The sequence below is a fragment of the Gavialis gangeticus genome, unplaced genomic scaffold, assembly GCF_001723915.1.
Source record: "Gavialis gangeticus isolate Ggan-Ray unplaced genomic scaffold, GavGan_comp1, whole genome shotgun sequence".
Classification (NCBI taxonomy): Eukaryota; Metazoa; Chordata; order Crocodylia; family Gavialidae; genus Gavialis; species Gavialis gangeticus.
Window position 1 is genome coordinate 171478278 of NW_017729022.1, and position 18717 is coordinate 171496994.

Consider the following 18717-nt stretch of genomic DNA (forward strand, 5'->3'; position numbering starts at 1 on the left):
TGTTTTACAATCCATAATCAATTGTGACTGTAGCTTGCATAGAAATCCTAAACCATTTCAAACTTAATTGTACAAATAGAGATTAAATTCTTAACAGGATGTGATGATTTTGGCTGAAAAGCTGTTTTGTCAAAAAAAAAAAAAAAAAAAAATTCAGTCCTGCTTTACATCTCCCACCCAAAATACTCACTGCTGTTTGACTGTAGCTTTTAGGTTGACCTCCAATACAGTTATGAGGAAAAGTACTCTTATTTTTTTCTAATGTCCATATTATTAACAGGTTTTTTTAAGTTTAATTAAAATATTTACCTTTTTAAACTACTACATTATGCTTAAATCTTTGTCTTTAGTACTTTTTTCAAGTTTTATAGAACAGCTCATTCTGGTATTAAAGAAAAACAAGTACTATGATTATGGCTTAGTGTAAAATCATTTGACATGGAAATTTATCTCTTTCTAAAGATTGTTGAATTTAGTTTTATGACTGTATAAAATATCTCTTAATCTAAATTGAGGCACTTTAAAATATGAAAAGTGTGCTACAAGTTAACCTCGTGTTTTTAGCTCATAGCATTGCTTAATAAGCCACACATTTGCAATAACAGTAATAATTAGAAAATTAAACAACCCTATTTTGAGGGGAAAAAAGGCTTTCAAGCAAATAACTTAGCTCCATTTAATTTAAAGGCAAAGATGGAATTAGATGGTTGGAAGCTGTTTGGACTAAGATGAGGAATTCTGACATAGCCTGAGAGGAGAAATACCTGCACTCAGAAACACAAGGGTGACATTGATTAAATTGGCTAATCTTCCTAAAGGACTCTGTTACCAGTTATTAATTAAACTTCATAACCCCTTGTGAAATAGGGAAGAAGTATCCTTTATTTCACACACACGAAACAGTTGTAGAGGTTAAATAACTAGTCAGAGACATGCAGGAAGTTGATAGAAAAGCCAAGAAAAGACTACATCCCCTGAAGTCAGTCCTATGTCTTAACTGTAAGACTTCTTTTTCCTTTGACTTCAAACACTTAATGGGAACTTGTCCAAAAATGCCTTGAAGAAATTCTGGTTTAGTCCAGAATCCTATACTTAAAACTGTTTTATCCTTCCCTTTTATCATACATAATCCAGTATACAAAAATCACTCTTCTAAGGCCCATTGTATCCATTTCTTCATTTTCCATATCTGACTCCTCAAGAGAATAATTTAAAATACAGTTTTTAACATAGTCATTTCAATAAGAACAGCAATGTCATTGCTACCATTGCTATTTTATTACTAATACTATTTCAGTTATATAAAAAGACCAGTCTTTTATTATTTAGAGGTACTATTTTTATTGTGTTGGCTCCCTCAAATTTGTCAGCGTCTTTATTGCACAAATAAATACCTTATTTCTTGGAACCAAGACAACTTTGAACTTAAGATGACCCTCCAATAATTTGAGAAAAACGATAAATTTCTTAGCATTTTCCAGATGTAATATCTAATTATTGGAGGGTTGTCTTAAATTTGTCCCTCCCAGGGGTGCAGCAGGGAAAGCAGCAGCAGCCGGGGGGCAGGTGTTCCCCCTTGCCTGTCCACCCAGCCGTTGGCACCTGCCTCTCACTGCTCCTTACAGTAATTGCCCCTTCCCCATCCACTGCTTGCTCTGGCTCCATTCCCTCCCAGGTCACAGAGCATGTGGAAGTGGGACCCCTGCCCAACCACACAGCAATATCCTGGGGTTGGAGCTGCACTACTGCTGACTGGCCAGGTAGGGTACAGAGGTGCCATGTGCTCTGTGCCCTGCGAGGGAACCCAGAGCTGGAGCTGCACTTGACAGTAAATATGGCGGGACGAGGCAGAGGCTGCAGAGAACAGATGGAGCGGGTGCAGGCTGCTGCCGTGGGTCTAACTCTGCCCCTGACCTGGGCTGCAGCAGTTGTCTGCCTCCACAACTTGTACTCGAATCCATGGCAAGAGGCTCCCTCCCGGTGTTGAACAATGGGGAAAAATCTTGGATTCGAGTAAATGCAGTAGCTAAATAAATGCGGTAGCTAAGGTATGCTTAAAGTCTTTTTTTTAAAAAAGTTGATGTTTCTCACTTGCTTTGATTAAAACAGCTGTCCTGTAATGGCTCAGACTCCCGTAAAGCAGGGGTTTGTAGTCCTGAATCAAATTGCCAATGGGATTTTTCTACATTTGCAGGTGAAAGTGGAAGTTTCTATGCATTGTAAGTGGAAGGACTTCGCAAAAGAAAAGTTGAATTCAGCCAATTAGTCAGACTTCTTAACCTTAATCTCTGAATGAAATGCTCAGTAGATAATTAAATCTTACTTCTCTAAGTATTAGCTATTTCTCTGCATAGTGCAGTACTGACTAATATACTCAGTTGAATAAGAGGGGGTTGATTCAGACCTTTCTCTTTTAAGTGAAATCCCTAGTGCATTAGACCAGCTAAAATAAATTCTGACATTTGGTTTTCATTAGTGCTGTAACTGAAACAAAAACAAGTTAATGAGTGATCCCAGAATATTTTGAAGTTAATGTACAACTTTTCTGGGAAAGGTATTTAAGCTGTAGTATCAGTTGCATGTTGGCAGTATGCTCACTTTTTCAAAGCTGTTTCTATACAAGATGTTCAATTTTTGAAGTGCAAAAGATTACATTTATGCAGAGTTATGAAGAGATTTGGGAAGGGGGGAACAGAGAAAATGATTATAGTAGAAATTGCACTGATAAAATGAAATGATCTGCTAAGGAGACACTGATGTAGTCACACTGCAATACCAATTCCCAGTTTGTTTTACTTCTGGTAAAAGAGGGTTATTTTTTAGGCTTACCAAATTAAGATGGTGAAAGATATGATTTGATGACCTTGCTTATTAAAGAAAACCCCCTACATTTTATTTCAGTGTTTCACATATTCTGGTTAGAAAACATACACTAATTTTGAAAAAAAATCAAATAAATCTGTTAAAAGAAATATGACTCAGCAGCTGACTGTACCCAGGAGAAACTAGAGATTTTTTCAAAGCCATTTTGTGGTAAAAATATTCTATAACCGGAGCATAATACAAACAATATCTGTTTTCTCTGTAAACCTCTAAAACTCTTCTTAAAAGAGATGAAGTTTCAAACTCATTCTCAAATGCTGATGAGTGCTTTGTTCAAAACTTAGTTAACTGGGTTTCAGTTGGGAAATAATAAAATGATAGTGAACACTGACGCAAGATCTACATGCATTGATACTGAGATACTCACCAGTAACAAACATTCATAAAAACAGATTTCAGAAGTCAAATTTTGGTTAGACTTCTGAACTGAGAACTGTAGACAATTTCCTCGTGCATAGTACTTGTTAACCCATGGAAGACAGGGGCTATTAAACACAATAGTTAGAGATGTAACCTGCTTGTGGATACTGAGAGGATATGCTAGAAGATGAATCATTCTATCTGCTTTTTATAATGATCCTCTAAAGCAGGGGTGTTCAATCCCCAGTCCACAGGCCAAATCCAGCCAGCTGAGCTGTGTCGTCTGGTCTGCTGGGCTCCCCGTGGATCCACAAATTTAGCAGTGGGGGAGCCTCGGTGGCATTAATTTCCTGTTGCCTGCTACCAAATTTCTGGACCCATGGGGAGTTCAGTGTGCCAGATGGCATGATGCTGCGCACTAGATTGGATATGTGGGGCTGGGGTGGTGGGGGACCGATCTATGTGCTGGCCCCGCAAGGTATGCAGACTGAGGACTGGCTGTGCACCACTTATCCTACCTACTATTTGCCACAGGCGTAACAACATAGTCAGGTGTCTGGTCAGCTGCGACATGTGGGCATCCTTTCTTCCCTTGTCTCTTTATTTCAATTTCTTTAAAATGTGTATACAATTTGTGCAACTTCCTTTTTCAAGGGAGTTGCACAATTGTGGATAGGAAAATGGGGAAACTGTGTAGTGTTTTTTGTCATATGGCTGAAAGTATCTCTCTGGTCCCAAGCCATGATTGGATTAAGAACTCCTAGGAACATAGAACATTTCGAAATCTCTTCTTTAGTCTCTGGAGTTTGAGGGTCAGTTTTGTCTTGTTCTTTTCCCTCTACCTGCACCTTTAGCAAAATGGTTGATTCTGTTATGGCTGGTTTCTTGCAAACTGATTTTTATAGCTCTTTTAGTACCTTAGCTACTATTTGGAACTATAGCAATCACTTTCTCATTTCTGTTGTATGGCTTACAGTGTTGGAAAGTTTTTTGTGGGGTTTTTTTCTTCTAATTGTTGGCCCAATGCATAGGAGGAGTGCAACACAATGATGGAGGAAATGCAAAGCCAAAAATAGTAGAAGGCAATAAAGCATGTAATGAAGTTGCAAGAACTAATGGAGCATAAGGAGTTCAGCTAGTTCATTACCCTGTCTGCCAGAAGTCCATCACAAAATGTTTCAAAGGAAAGTGCAAGAATCCTTACCACAAGTAGCTCTGGGGATTTGCTCCTTATGAAGGTCTCGTCCTAATCCTTAGCAGTTAAGAGACTGAGTTAACCTCTCAACATGAGTTTTTATCACCCTTGCAGTCTAAGATATAACTCATATAACAAAAATACTCAAATGTTCTGAGTAAATGCCATTTAAAAATACATTAAATTTTGGTCTTCAATCTCTAGTGGCAGTGAATTCAGTAGAGACGTAGCTAGCCATGTCTGAAGTCAAAAAGAAGGCAGGGTAGATTTGCATCATATAGGCTGACCAAAGTGGATGTGCATCGTTAATGACCTCCAGCCCCTCCTGGGAAAGGATGACTGTTTCTTTCCTTACCTTCTGCTTTTTGTATTCAAATTTCTCTCTCCTTTTTACACACTACGCTACAAACTGTTTTGCCACACGAGAAGAGAGGAACAGTGGAAAGGATTCCGAAGTGACAGAACTTGGCAAGAGCCTTGGTATGAAGAGAGAAGGAAAAAGAGGAGTTAGTTGTAATACAGATGTTGAACGTGGAGATGTAGGGAACAGAAAATGAAGAATGATCTCATCAGTGGTCTGTAAGATGAGATGGAGTGCATCCTCACCAAGTTTGCAGATGACATCGAGCTGAGTGAAGTAGTCGATAGGCTGGAGGGTAGAGGTAGGATTCAGAGAGACCTCAACAAATTGGAGGATTGGACCAAAAGAAATCTCATGAGATTCAATAAGAACAAGTGCAAAGTCCTGCACTTAGGATGGAACAATCCTGTGCACCGGTACAGGCTGGGGACTGGTTGGCTAAGCAGCAGATCTGCAGAAAAGGACTTGGAGGTTACAGTGGACAATAACTTGAATATGAGCCAGTGTGCCCTTCTTGCGAAGAAGGTTAACAGCAAATTGGGCTGCATTAGTAGGAGAGTTGCCAGTAGATTGAGGGAAGTGATTATTCCCCTTTATTCAGCACTGATGAGGCCAAATCTGGAGTACTGTGTCTAGTTTGGGGTTCCCCAGTAGGGATTTGGACAAATTGGAGAGAGTCTAGCGGAGGGCAGGCGGAATGGTTAGAGGGCTGGGGCGCATGACTTATGAGGAGAGCCTGAGGAACTGGGCTTATTTAGTCTGGAGAAGAGAAGACAGAGGGGATTTAATAACACCTGAAGGGTTGTTCCACAGACGATGGAACTAGACTGTTCTCAGTGCTGACAGATGACAGAACACGGAGCAATGGTCTCAAGTTGCAGCAAGAGGCATTTTAGATTAGATATTAGGAAAATCTTTCTCATGAGGTTGGTAAAACATTGGAATAGGTTACCTAGAGAGGTTGTAGAATCTCCATTCTTGGAGATATTTATGGTTTTTAAGGCCTGGGTAGACAAAGGCTTGCCTGGGATGATATAGTTGGGGTAGTTCTCCTTTGAGCAAGGTATTGGATTAGATGACCTCCTGAGGTCCCATCCAACTTGGCAGGTAAAATGATTAAAATAGTTAAGGATTGATGGAGGGTAGACAATTCAAAGGTGGTGCCACTGTAGTGAAGTAGTTGCTGTTCTGCTGCTGCTGATTAGTCTGGTATTTGCTCTGCTTAAAAATGAGATTGCAAAAGGAGTCTTGTGAAAGTAGTCCCATTAGAAGTCTTGTATGAGACCTTATTAATACCTAGATAAGCCCTAATAGTTCTTTTGTGTCCCCCCACCCCCGGGCTTAGTTGGCTAGCATTGTATTTTCTGTAACCTAGTTGCGTCCCCCTTCCCACCCCCATCCCTCTTACGTTAGTCCCTCGCTTGGGCACTCTGTATTTCCCTACGGGCTTTGTCATCTTTTTGGTTCATGGCTCTTAACGTACACTAATAAAATTCAGTCGTTACATTAATTTGCTCTTTGACTTACTCTGTTAGGGTGAGCATTGCTTATGGTTTGATCTAAAAGAAACCTTGCATCTGGAAATAAAATGGAAACACTTTGAACAAAATAAGAGAATACCTATATTTGGTAAGGTATAGTGTTGGAAATGGCAAACTCTGCAACAGACATTTCCAAAATCTAACAGAAGATCTCAATTTTGTAACATTTAGATCCTCCACAGTGTTGCTGAAACTTCATTTATTAACATGAAGCCATGCACTTTGTATACAGTATTTAATTTCATGTAAAAAAAATTCTGTGAATTAAGGAAATTCTTTAGTGACGGAATTTTGAATACGTGACAATTTTCTAACATGCAGTTTTAGCCTTAGAGGTCTTGCCATCATAATAGACATGCAGCTTTCCCAACCCCCAATTCTGTGGGGTGCATAGTTCATATTGTGATGTTCTTTGCAAACTCAAACATGTCTGGCATTGTAAAGCACCTGAGGCTAACATTAGAGAGTAAATACAATGTACAGTTCATTCTAGATGCATTTCTCTGATCACCTAGGCTAGGGACAGATATTACACATACACTGGTTTAAGTGATCATAAACTGGTTTAAACCTGTAACAGAACGGACATTCTGGCTAGGGACAGACATTCAGAAAGCCAAGTTAATCTAACCTGCCTAGGTTGAACTGATTTGTAACAGGACAAACATTCTCTCTGGACTGAGGCAGTGTGGGCACATGCCTGCAGTTGCTCAGGCCAGGCGCCAGGGAATGCTAGAGTGCGTCCTCGGCTGCAGGGAAGCTATGGAGGGGTGCGGGAGTTGTGCCCAATCTGGGCTGAACTGGCCAGAGAGGGGTTTAATTCCTCCCTCTGTCCCATCAACAGGGACCTGAGCCCGGGTCTTCTGGGTACTCCCCACTTGCTGATGCAGCAGTGGGGCTGCCACGCTTGCTCCCTGCAGTGGAATAAGCCCCCTACTGTCCCCTCCACTGGATGCCGGAGGGAGGGGGAGTAACCCCCCCCACCCCCAAGGACCATGCCGGATGGTGTCTAGCTGTGCCCCACCCTGCCACTGCAGTGGGAGGGGGCAGGGCCCTTGGTGGGGACAGCAGCCCCTTTCATAATGTCACAGAGCGCGCGCCCCTTCCTGGAGGGAGGCCGCACTGTGGGGTAGGCAGAGCTGCAGCGGGCTGTGCACAGCAGCACTGGGGTCCAGAGGGAGCCAGAGCCCTGCAAGCCCCCCTGCAGCAGCACCGTCCTACACAGCAGCTCTGCCCACCCTGCAGCGCAGCCCCCCACCAAGATGAGGATCACGCTTGGGGAATCCATGATGGGGGGGGCTCCTGCCCCTGTCACGGTTGCTCCCCCGTCAACACTCCAGTGGTAGGGTGGGGGCAGGGCTAGACACCAGCTGGGCCCCTTGGTGGGGGGCAGGAGTACTCCCTCTCCCTCTGGAGTCCCGCGGAGGAGACAGCAGGGGGCTTATTCCACCCCAAGGAGTGAGCGCAGCAGCGATGGCAGGAAGACCTGGCTGCCAGGGAGGGTAGAGGGGAGACTAACCCTCCTCCCTGCCCCGCTGTGCCTCAGGGGCCATGGTGCCCTGCTGCTGCAGCAGCGAAGGGGGAGTGCCTGGCAGACCCGGCTCAGGTCCCTGCCAGTGGGACAGAGAGGGAGGAATTAAACCCCCCTCTGGCCAGACTTCTGCTCCAGCTGAGGAGCAGAGGGGCAGGGCCAGCCGTGCTGAGCTGGAGCAGAGAGTCCAGCCCAGAGAGCATGCCAGGATGCTGGGGGACTCTGGTTTAAGTTAAACTAGGAAGGGGTCTGGGACAAACTGGTTTGAGCCAGATCAATTAAGTCTAATGCTACGTTCAACCAGGTTTATCTCAAACCAGTTTCGGCCATTTTGGACAATCTAGTTTTGCCAAAATGAAATGAATCCAGTCTGAATAAAGGCACACTTTTGTCAGAATTGCTGTGAAAAGATTGAGGCAACTCTTGGATACTGTTTGGCAGTTCTTTTTAATAGTCTTTTGTGTGTTTGCATTGTAGCCTGCAAACAGCTTGGCAGACCAAACCTGTATTTGTTTTAATTTGTCTCCACAAAGATGGATATCTTTTGACTACATTTGAGTGCCTCTTTGTTGGCATTTGGTTATTAAAACCAGTTTACATTCATGTTATGATCCCTGTGGAGATTGTACTGCCACATGCTGTCTTAGGAAATCTGTGACAGCTGGATGTGAGATTCCAGAAGTTATACAAAGATATTGCAAATATTACTTTTCAAGCCTTGAAGTTTTCAGAACTGCTGTGGTGTTCAGGGTGCATTTAGCACAGATACTTAAATAAGGGCAATTGTGATATGCTAGAGAAGAATCAGCTTATTTTTTGTGACGGGGAAATCCTGAATTTCTTTGAAGATGTTAACAAGAATGTGGATAAGGGGAATCTAGTTGGTATTGTATATTTGGATTTTCAAAAAACTTTTGTAAAGGCCACTTGTCAAAGGCTCTTAAAAAACCTCAGTTGCTACAGGATTGGAGGGAAGGTTCTTTGGTGAATCAAAAAGTTGGTTAAAGTATAGGAAGCAAGGAGTAGGATGGAGGAGGGTCAGCAGTGGGATCCCTGGGGATCTCTGCTAGGCCCAGTTTTGTTCAACATTTTTATAAATGGCTTAGGAGAGGGAGTGTACAGTAAAATCTCAAAGTTCGTAGACAAATCAAATACTAAATTATTCCAGGTAGTCAAAGTTCAAGTCAATAGTGAAGAGCTGCAAAAAGATCTCACAAAGCTGAGTGGGCAAGAAAGTGGGGGGAACTCTTTTTTGTTGACAGGTACAGGGTAATATACCCAGGGAAAATTAACCTGAGCTATAGATGTGCAATGCTGGACTCTGAATGAGATCTATCTTATGTCTCAGGAAAGAGAACTTGGATTTATTATAGGTAGTTTTCTAAAAATATTGGCTCAGTGCACAGTGGTGACTAAAAAAACCCAATAAATTGTTGGACATCATTAAGTAAGGAATTGAAAAGAAACCTGAAAACATCATCATGCCACTATATATATCCATCTTGAATACTGTATGTAATTCTGGTTTCCCTTTCTCAAAAAGGATGTAGTAGAATTAGAAAAATTAAAGAAAAGAGCACCAGAGATGATTAGGGTATAGAGCAGCTGCTTTACCAGGAAAGACTGGAAAGACTACGACTCATCATTTTTTTGGAAAGGAGAGGGCTGAGGGGACGATATGGTTGATGCCTATGAAATCATGAAGGGTGTGGATAAAACGAAGAGAACTGCTGTTTACCAAGTCCCAGAATGCAAAAACTAGGGCTTACCCACTGAAATTAACAGGAAACAGGTTTTTAAACAAACACAAGGAAATATTTTTTTAATGTAGCGCATAGTTAACTCATGGACGTCTTTGCCACAAGAGGCTGTAGCATCAGATCGTATAGCCAAAATCAAAAAGGGATCAAGCAGATTCACAGAGGGCAGGTCCATCTGCTATTAAGCAGAACAATTAGGGATGTATCCTGTAACCAAGTGGTTTTCAACCTTTTTTCATTTGTGGACCCATAAAATATTTTGAATGGAGGCTCGCACTCTTTTCAATTGTAAATGTAGGTATTCACATACTTTTGAAGGATCATAGTCATCTTTTATGGACCTGTTAGACATAGTCTGTGGACCACAAGTTGAAAGCTACTGCTTTAACATCCCTCAGGCCAATGATAGTTGATGCCAGGGAGAGTATGATGGGCTAGATCACTCTAGACATGGCCTCTTCATATATTCTCCCTCTAAAGCAGCTGTTATTTTTCAGCCCAAAATCTGGTTTTCCTTTTTCCCCCACACACTGGCCTCAAAGTTCTCACTTTGTAGAGAGTGACAAATGTTTAATTAGGTCTCCACATCTCAGTAGGTAAATATCATAACCATGTTTTTATAAATGTGAAAACCTAAGCATGAGAAGTCATACATTTATGCCAACAACTTAAGAGGAAACACTTTAATAATTGTCATTTTAAGGGACATCTTGACAGTAGCTCTTCATTGTTTTAGAAATGGATTTTAGAAGTGCAGAAACACTAAGGCCTGTGCAACATACATCAACACTTGCACTTTCTACCCAGTCACTACATGCTATATATTTTGTAGTGTTGCTTTATGAATGTGAGCCCTTTTCTGGCAATAACTTTCTGAAGATTTTTTTTAAAGCAGATTCCTTCCTTTTTTCATAAGGTGTAGGGGGTGAGGAGTTAAGTTGTTCTTTCTGACCTAGTAGTTAAAACTGAATTTTAATTATTTATATTTTTCTCATAGGTAGGAAACGTTGGAGCTTTTTAATGAAGTGATTAGATCATTCACTGTTTACCTTATAATATGACAGTCCTCAAAACATAGTGCGTGGTTTTGGAAATGCACATTCTCTGTCCTGCACAGCAGGTAGGGTGGGGTTTTCTAAGGCAGCTGGGAAATTGAAGAGTACAAGTCCCATTGAAAATCAATGGGATTTATGCATTTCAGTGACTCGGGTGTTTTGGAAAATCCCACCCACATTCTAAATAGGGAAAGGAGATGAAAGATTGAGGGAGGAAAGGAATGTACATAAAAGCAAAGTGATCAGGTTGATGAAAGGCATAAAGCTTGTTAGTTCCATGTTTTGTTCTTTAGAACATTAACTTCTTGCTTTACTCTCCTTGCACAGTGATTATTGGTTGTGTGGCTGGTAAGAAAAATACTGGAGATTTAAAATATTATAGGAACAGATACCAACTTTGGAAACTGCCTTGATGTTTGTGGGGAACGAAAGGAGTAAAAAATATTCCCATGTTAGGAGCCTGAGTAGCTGAGTGGATGTTGTTGATGTCTTCAGCAGTAACCGAGAATAAGAGAGAGGATTGTTTTGGAAAAGGGCTAGGAGGAAAAATACAGTTCAGTTTTGGTCATAGTAGAGGAGCCATCAAAAATAAAATATTAGTCGGGCAGGAACAGATTAAGGCATAATAATTACTGGGGTGTGTCTACAGCCAAAGTTCCCAGTCTTATGATTATTTTAGGCTTTGCTGTCACTTAAGGCTTTTATTTTTTAGCCTTTCACAGTTGCAGGAGAAAAAGCTCAGAAATATGAGTGATATCTGCATTGGTCAAACACCTGTCCCCAACTCTGTGAGTGGCACCTCTGGAAAGTACAAGCTGTCTTATGTTTCTTGGCATGGGGTTAGCATTAAAGTCCATTGTCCTAGGTCAGTGGTACTTAACCTTTTCGAGGCTCTTAACCATGCTCCAGATGCCCCTTCATAACTCTTCTGAATTAGCGGTACCCCATTTCAAAAACGAATTTATTTACAGTGCTTACCTCCTTGCAACTTATGACACATTAAAAAGGCTCTCTCACTGCTGCAGTTGATAATCTCTGCTCTAAAAACCAATCATATGTCACTTAAACTGTGCACACATTGTTACTAAGAATTTGCTAATGTGGCTAAGATTGTAATTAAACTTGTGCCTATACAATGATATGTTTGAAGGAAGAAGGAAGTCCCTTTTCTACTGAAAAGCTCTTGCTGACTGAGGGCCAGGATTTTACACAGGGTCTCTCATTCTTATGCATATGAAGTTCCTCATAACTTGATGTTTCCTTGTTCTTAAGACAGTATTAGAGGTTGTCGCTATTAGCTACTTCTAGTTTTCTTGACATAATTTTTGCTGGTTTGGTTATAGCATTGCAAGTAACTATATCTAATGCAGAATGTAACTCAGTCTGCTTATGCAGCAACATCCAGCTACTGGGAGCACTTTAGCACCAGCCCTGCCTGGGCTTGACAAGCACCCTCTTCATTTCTACGTACAGTTCAAATTTTGGGAAACAACTTTTTAAAAATCCTCTGAATCCTGAACTTTGGCTCCTGAGAAGCTACCTCTGTCTTAAGTCAATGCTGTAAGAACAGGATATTTTTAACATATGCTTAACTCTGGAACTTACTTTATGCCCTTCTCTTTCCTCCATCTGCCCCTTCCCCATCCCCCAGTCTGTACCTGAGTGGGTGTGATTGCAGTGGCTGCTTTTCTGGGGACTTGCATGCTGGTGACTAGAGCCACCTGCCTTTGCAGCCCCTTCCACTGGCTTTAGGAGCATGCAAGGATTAGGGGGACTAGCTAAGCCAAAGAGTGACTCCATTTCCTCTGCCCACTCACCTGCCCGCCTGAAGCATGGTATGCTGCTCAGAGTGCTGGAGCTGCTGGAGGTGGCAGCAGGAAGGGGGAGTCCCTAGAGGAGCAGCTGCAGGTGCTGCTTGTCTGCAGGACTCTGGGGGAGGCACAAGATGCCAGGTGGAGGGGAGAAGTGAGTGCTTACCTCCTTGCACCATGGCACACTTCAAAGGGTCTTGTGGTACCCCGATACACCTTGGTTAAGAACCGGTGCTCTACGGCAGTGGTGCTCAACCACTAGCCCACAAGACAGATTTAGTTCATGAAGCCACATCACTCAGCTCTGGGGAATGGGGATGCACTGGCAGTGTTAATTGCAGCTCCCCTGCTGCCAAATTTCCAGACCTGTGAGGAGCCCTGTGGGCCAGATGATGTGGCCCATTGCAGTAAATCATACCAGTGTGTTGTGGGACCAGCATAGACGGTTACTACATAGTTGCATCCAGTGTGCAGGATCAGGCCGTGTGCAGGATCGGGCCAGTGTGTGGCCAGATGTGATGCACAAGGTCAGTGGGAGCATGGGACTGAACCAGCATGCTGGATCATAGAATCATAAAAAAATCTTAGAGGAATCACACTCATGGAGCAACCAGTTACCCTGATTACAGGTAACCTTGTGGGTAGGCTACTTTTATAAAAGAGGCAGAAACAGGTCTACAGCCCAGCCTTTTATTTGCTTGCACCTTAAAACATGAAATATTTGTCCCAAAGCCTATCTGGCTACCCATAACAGCACAATATAAATTCTCACCTATACCGGGTGGGGAGACTCAAGAGGTGGGAGGAGGGTAGCATGCAGATTGGCAGCAGGTCTTCTTGAATTTGCTGAGTTCTCCAAATTTTCTTCCAGCCTATGCCCAATATTTATAGATGGCTGTTTTTAATAGTCTAAGACATGACCTCTGATTTGTTTTAATTAAATTTCTTTTGTTCCACTGAAACTTTTGGAATTGGACTGAACCAAAGCTCTTGTGGACTTGGAAGTTGTCAATTAGCTGGGATTTATATCCTTGGGAAAGAGGGAGGTTTTCTTATCTCCTGTCTTTCCCCATTGTGGAATGCTGTTCCTGTTTCTGCTTTACCTTAGATCATAGTTCTTCTCTGATAGGGCTGGCAAGACTGGCAACAAACCCCATGCTGAATCAGACCCTTGGACTGACCCCGTGATAATTGCATAGGAAACTTTAATTCTAGTATTTCCTAACTTTTGAGTTTTAGGGTTGCATGCAACCTTTATCATTTTATTAACCTTTTTTTTACTGTTAAATGTAATTACGCTACTCTTTAGAAGTTTGTTACACAGGCTATCTGCATCTCATCACATTTTAGGCTGAGGAAATTTGGTAGATTTTTTTTTTGTATCCCAGGTTCACGGACTTTAGCAGTCTCAAGTTTCCAGTAACAGATTTATTTATACCATGGCAGAATAGGTGAGCATAAAGAAGTATGTATGATTTGAACACATGTTCCTGCACCTCTTGGACCTGGAACTGAAATTACACATGAACTGGTTAAGTAATTGGAAACTGGTTCAAATCTGCAACACAACAGAAGTTCAGTGCACATAAAGCACTTTCAAAATAGGTGAAACCAGTTTAAGATGAACCTGGATGGATGTAATATCAGACTTAACTGATTTAGGCTAAATCATTTCACTGAACTTCTGTCTTAGATCCCCTCCAGATTTAAGTTAACTCACAGTTCCCCAGCATCCCAGGATGCTTTGCACTTCCCCCACAAACTCCCCCCTCACAGGGTGGGCAAGCTAGCCTTGGCCCAAGCTGTCTGCTGCAGGCAAGCATGCTTCTGGCCTGGGCCACTGCAGGCATGTGGCTGCATTTCCAGAATCAAAAGTGAATGTCTGTTCACTTATCAGTTCAACCTATTCAGCTTAGACTAACCTGCAAAGATTGAATCAATTCAGCCTTGGACTTTTTGATTGTCTGTATTTAGCCTTGAGGATTAAAAACTTGAAATGATCATGCCATCATACCACTAGCATGGATTATAGCAAAATTGGATGTTATGGATGTACTTCAGAGCTATTACTTCTGTAGTCTTAAAAAAACCCAACAAAATAACTGTTTTTCTTTAGTCTTGGCAAACAAAATATTAATGTATTGTAGTACAATGGCAAGTCTGCAGAAATGTCAGTTATTTACAAAGTACCCAGATAAATTTAAAAGAAGAAAATATTAGGTTAATTACAGTTCTGTTTGAAATGTTTGCTTGCCAGTTTTCCAAGTAATACCAAAGATTATAATATCTAAATATTAGAGAAACTTCCCCACCCCCTTCAGTTTGTTTACTTTGTACAGTTGGGAAATCTTTTGTGTATAGCTAGTTTCATTGCTGTCCCTGTGTACGGATTTCACTCATGTATTAGTAGTGTTCAACAATAGTAAATCTTTAATTCAGGATATAATCAGTCTCTGCCTATATGGCTCTTTCATACTGCTGTAGGAGAAGCAAACTTTTGAAACTTAGGAAAAGGTGATTATATGGTTGCAAAATTTACAATGCGGAGGAGAGGCAAAGCCAAGTGGATTTTTTTCTCGATTTGGAATTGATTTTTTTTTTTTTTTTTTTTTTTTTAAAGTACATTTGATTCCAAACCAATAATTTCCCTCTTTAAATGGCCAAAAGATATCTTTGTTTTTTAATGCACTCCGTAGCTATTAATCTGTGGAACTGATTGCCTCAATAATGTGATTCAAAGACCTAAGGAAACTTCAGAACAGGAAGAGTTCATCATTATCACCATCCTAATATCATCAGTTTTTATGGTACATGGGACAGAAAGGTTATTAGCGGCATGAGCGGCACATGCCCCCAGTGGCTGGCAGGGCATGGCAGCAGTGGGAGCGTGGCGGTGGGAGCGTGGAAGCAGTAAGTGGGGAGCTCCCGCTGATGCTGCTGGCGACTGCCCACAGCCACTGCCACGGTGGCGGCAGCAGCCAGTGGGAATCACGGACCGCCCTCAGATGCTGACCGTGTTGGCAGCACCTTTTTTCAGGGGGTGCACCACCACGCTCAGGGGGTGCGTGTGTACCCCCTACTCATCACCCCTTATTAGCAGCCTCATACTTTTAAAGACATAGGTCAGCCTCTGGCAGTTAAGGGAAAAAAATCCCAACAGATATGTTGTTTCAAGTATGGTCATCCTGTGGATTTTATACCTTTTTGCAAATGGTTGCCATTGCTTGGGATTGGTCCATTAGATATTTTGATATTCTACAGCAGTGGGACAGGCTTGTCAAAAATTAGCCCTCGCCTGATTTTGCTGCTCCTATTTCTGCTTCCTGCCCTGTTGAGTGTCACACAGAGGCTACTTGTGATGCTTTTGGCCACAGTTTGGTCATCCCTATTGTAGAATTCACCATACTGTCCATTCTTTCAGTTAGAGGAATGGAACATCTGTATATATTTTACAAACTATAAATATAAAAAATGCTACAGTTTGTATAACAGAGATATTTTAGGAGAAACAGAGAAGTGAATAATGTAAACCAGGAACACACTTGTATTCCTATTCATTGCATGTGTCATGGTTTAATCTCTGCTGTCTAATACATAGATGGCCTTGCTTCCATGGCAATGAAAATGGTTTCTGACAACTAATAAATGCTGGAGAAAACAAAGTTATTTAAATTCCTTAAGTAAAATATATAAACTGAAAAAATGCTGTTTCTGGAAGCCCAGGGCAAAAAGATTTCTGTCAGATGCCTACTTCTTTTTCTATAGAAGATCAAACTGCTTCTCTCTCCTAATACAAATTTGACCTCAACAGACTACTACTTTCAGCAGATATTAAGTGATGTCATTAAAGATCCCAAAAACAAAATTTCAGAATGACTAGCATAAGATACTTAAACACAATTTAAATTAGAAGAGTAGCCATTTATTTCAGTTTGCTGATTTGCTTTACTTTGTATGAATTGTGATCTGCCTCAGAGGTTTGAACTCCTCTTTTTGACAACCTCTAAAGAGAAGATTCTTTTCTGCTTCTTCAAGAAACAAAGAATCCATAAGAACAAGGACTCTCAAAAGCAATTCAGGTAATTGTATTCATAGATGTTTGGGTCGGAAGGGACCTTAGCAGATCATTGAGTCTGACCCCCTGCCCCAGGCAGGAAAGAGCACTGGGGTCAGAGGAACCCAGCCAGGTGCATGTCTAGCCTCCTCTTAAAGACCCCCAAGGTAGGGGAGAGCACCACCTCCCTTGGAAGCCCATTCCAGATTTTGGCAACCCTTACCATAAAGAAGTTCTTCCTGATGTCTAACCTAAATCTGCTCTTTGTTAGTTTGTGGCCATTGTTCCTAGTTACTAGTTACTCCAACGGGTGCCCCGGTAAACAGAGCATCTCCTATTCCTTGCTGCCCCCAGAGGATTTCAGAAGGGGGCACCTAGGATAAAAATCCATAATCTCTGTTTAAACCATACTTAACACAATCCACTCTCTGGATGAGTTTCTGTGACACAAGTTCCTGTTCAAATCCATTTTTAAAGGTTTGTTGTCTATGAACAGCAACCCTGATGCCCCTGAGACTATACTTAAGGCACGATTGACTGGTTAATCACGTCTTAAGCAGTGACGTGCCACACATTCAATCCATTAATGGCACAATAAAATGAGGAATTAGAAACAAAGTTATTACATAAAATGTGTGTAATAAATTTGTGGCATGATAGCATGCCTTTAATGAAATGTGTGGCCAGTGCCCAGCCTCTGGAGCACAGGGAAGCCTTTAAATTAAAGAATCCTGTATGCTCCAGGGGCTGGAAGTGACCGTCAATTGATCAGGGCTTCCAGCTTGGGAAACTAAACTTGCTACTTGCTGTTGTAGGTGGAATCTGATATTGGACTACCCCTGCACTGGCAATATAGCACAACGGGATCTAATGCAGGATGCCACGGTTGCACTTCCTGCCATACGTTATGCACATCCTGCATCAGATCCCATTGTGCCTTTAACTTTAACATTTGTCAGTGGCCTCAGGCCAGTAATGGAGCCTCCGGGGAGGTTAAAATGTTCTGCCACTTCTGCAGATGGGTGCTTATTCATATAAAGCTCTCCTCATCTGTCCAGTGTAGGTAGCAGAGGAGTACTATAAGCAGCTGATGACGTATGTGACATTGGTAGAGCTGCAAGTGAATGAATCTTGGATGTTATAATCCATGTTATTTGGATTATGATTATAATCCACATTATGCAGATGATGATATGGTCTGTATTTGATGTTGGACACAGAAGACATCCATTCCCATTGGAGAATATCCTGTCAGTGGTAGTTAGTAGGATGGAAGGTTAATGTGTATCAAGATTATCAGGCTTTGACTATTCCTTTTCAGCCTTCTTTTGTTCAGATGTAATCAACAGATACGTAGTGAGAAACAAGACAATAAAGTAAGAATAAATGTACTTTTATGTATGTAATTTGAAATATGTAATTTTTAGGGGTGCACTGATAAAGAATTTTTTGGCCAATACCAATGGCTGATTATTAACCAGCCATATTGGCCGATAGCAGATATGCAGCCCAGCATCTTGGAGAGCAGTGTCTGGCTGGTAAATTTGTGGGGGTGGGGAGGAAGGGGCAAGCGGGGCTCTAGATCGAGGCCCCCATGGTGAGGGAGAGGATGGGGATGGGGCAGTGGCAGGCATTGCCCAGCTGGGGTGGAGTGGGGTGTGGGAGAGAGCTGCAGGCATCTCATCTGGAGGACGTGAGGGATGGGGAAGGGGGGCAACTCCTGCCACTGCAGGTTCTGGGGGAACCATGGGGGGCATGTGCCCCACGGATTTGTTCATGGGGCGAGGCTGGGCTATCCACCACAGGCTTGGGGCTAGAGGCTGTGCTGGCTTCTTCCCAGTAAGGGGGCTGGGCTGGGGTCGAGCAGAGGCAGGGTGAGTGACAGCGGTGCTGGGAGGGGGGCTGCAGGGAAATTTAGGATGACTATAGCCCACCCCATAGCCCCCCCTCCCAGTGCTGCCACCGCCCATCCTGAGCACAGCCTGGCCCAGCCCCCTGCTGGGAAGAAGCCAGCACAATCCCTGGTCCTGAGCCCGTGATAGGTAGCCTGCCCTTGCCCTGTGCACAGGTATGGAGGGCACATGCTCATCATGCCGTTCCCACCCCCCTGCACTCCCCGGATGAGCCACCCGCAGCTTGTCCTTTGCCCCACCCCGGCTGGGCAGT

The 18717-nt window shown here is 42.4% G+C and overlaps 1 protein-coding gene across 2 annotated transcripts in view; it reads left to right on the forward strand.

The window, feature by feature from the left end:
- DISP1 (dispatched RND transporter family member 1) overlaps nt 1-18717 on the forward strand; it is a 181106-nt gene that overhangs the window by 23026 nt on the left and 139363 nt on the right. Inside the window, exon 1 of one of the 2 annotated variants that reach the window (XM_019516496.1) lies at nt 12228-12246. The exons of the other annotated variant lie outside the window; for it this stretch is intronic. Coding sequence (XP_019372041.1) covers nt 12242-12246 — 5 coding nt within the window. The 5' untranslated portion in view covers nt 12228-12241. Of the gene's footprint in view, nt 1-12227; nt 12247-18717 lie in introns of those variants that run through there. 2 annotated transcript variants of the gene reach the window in all.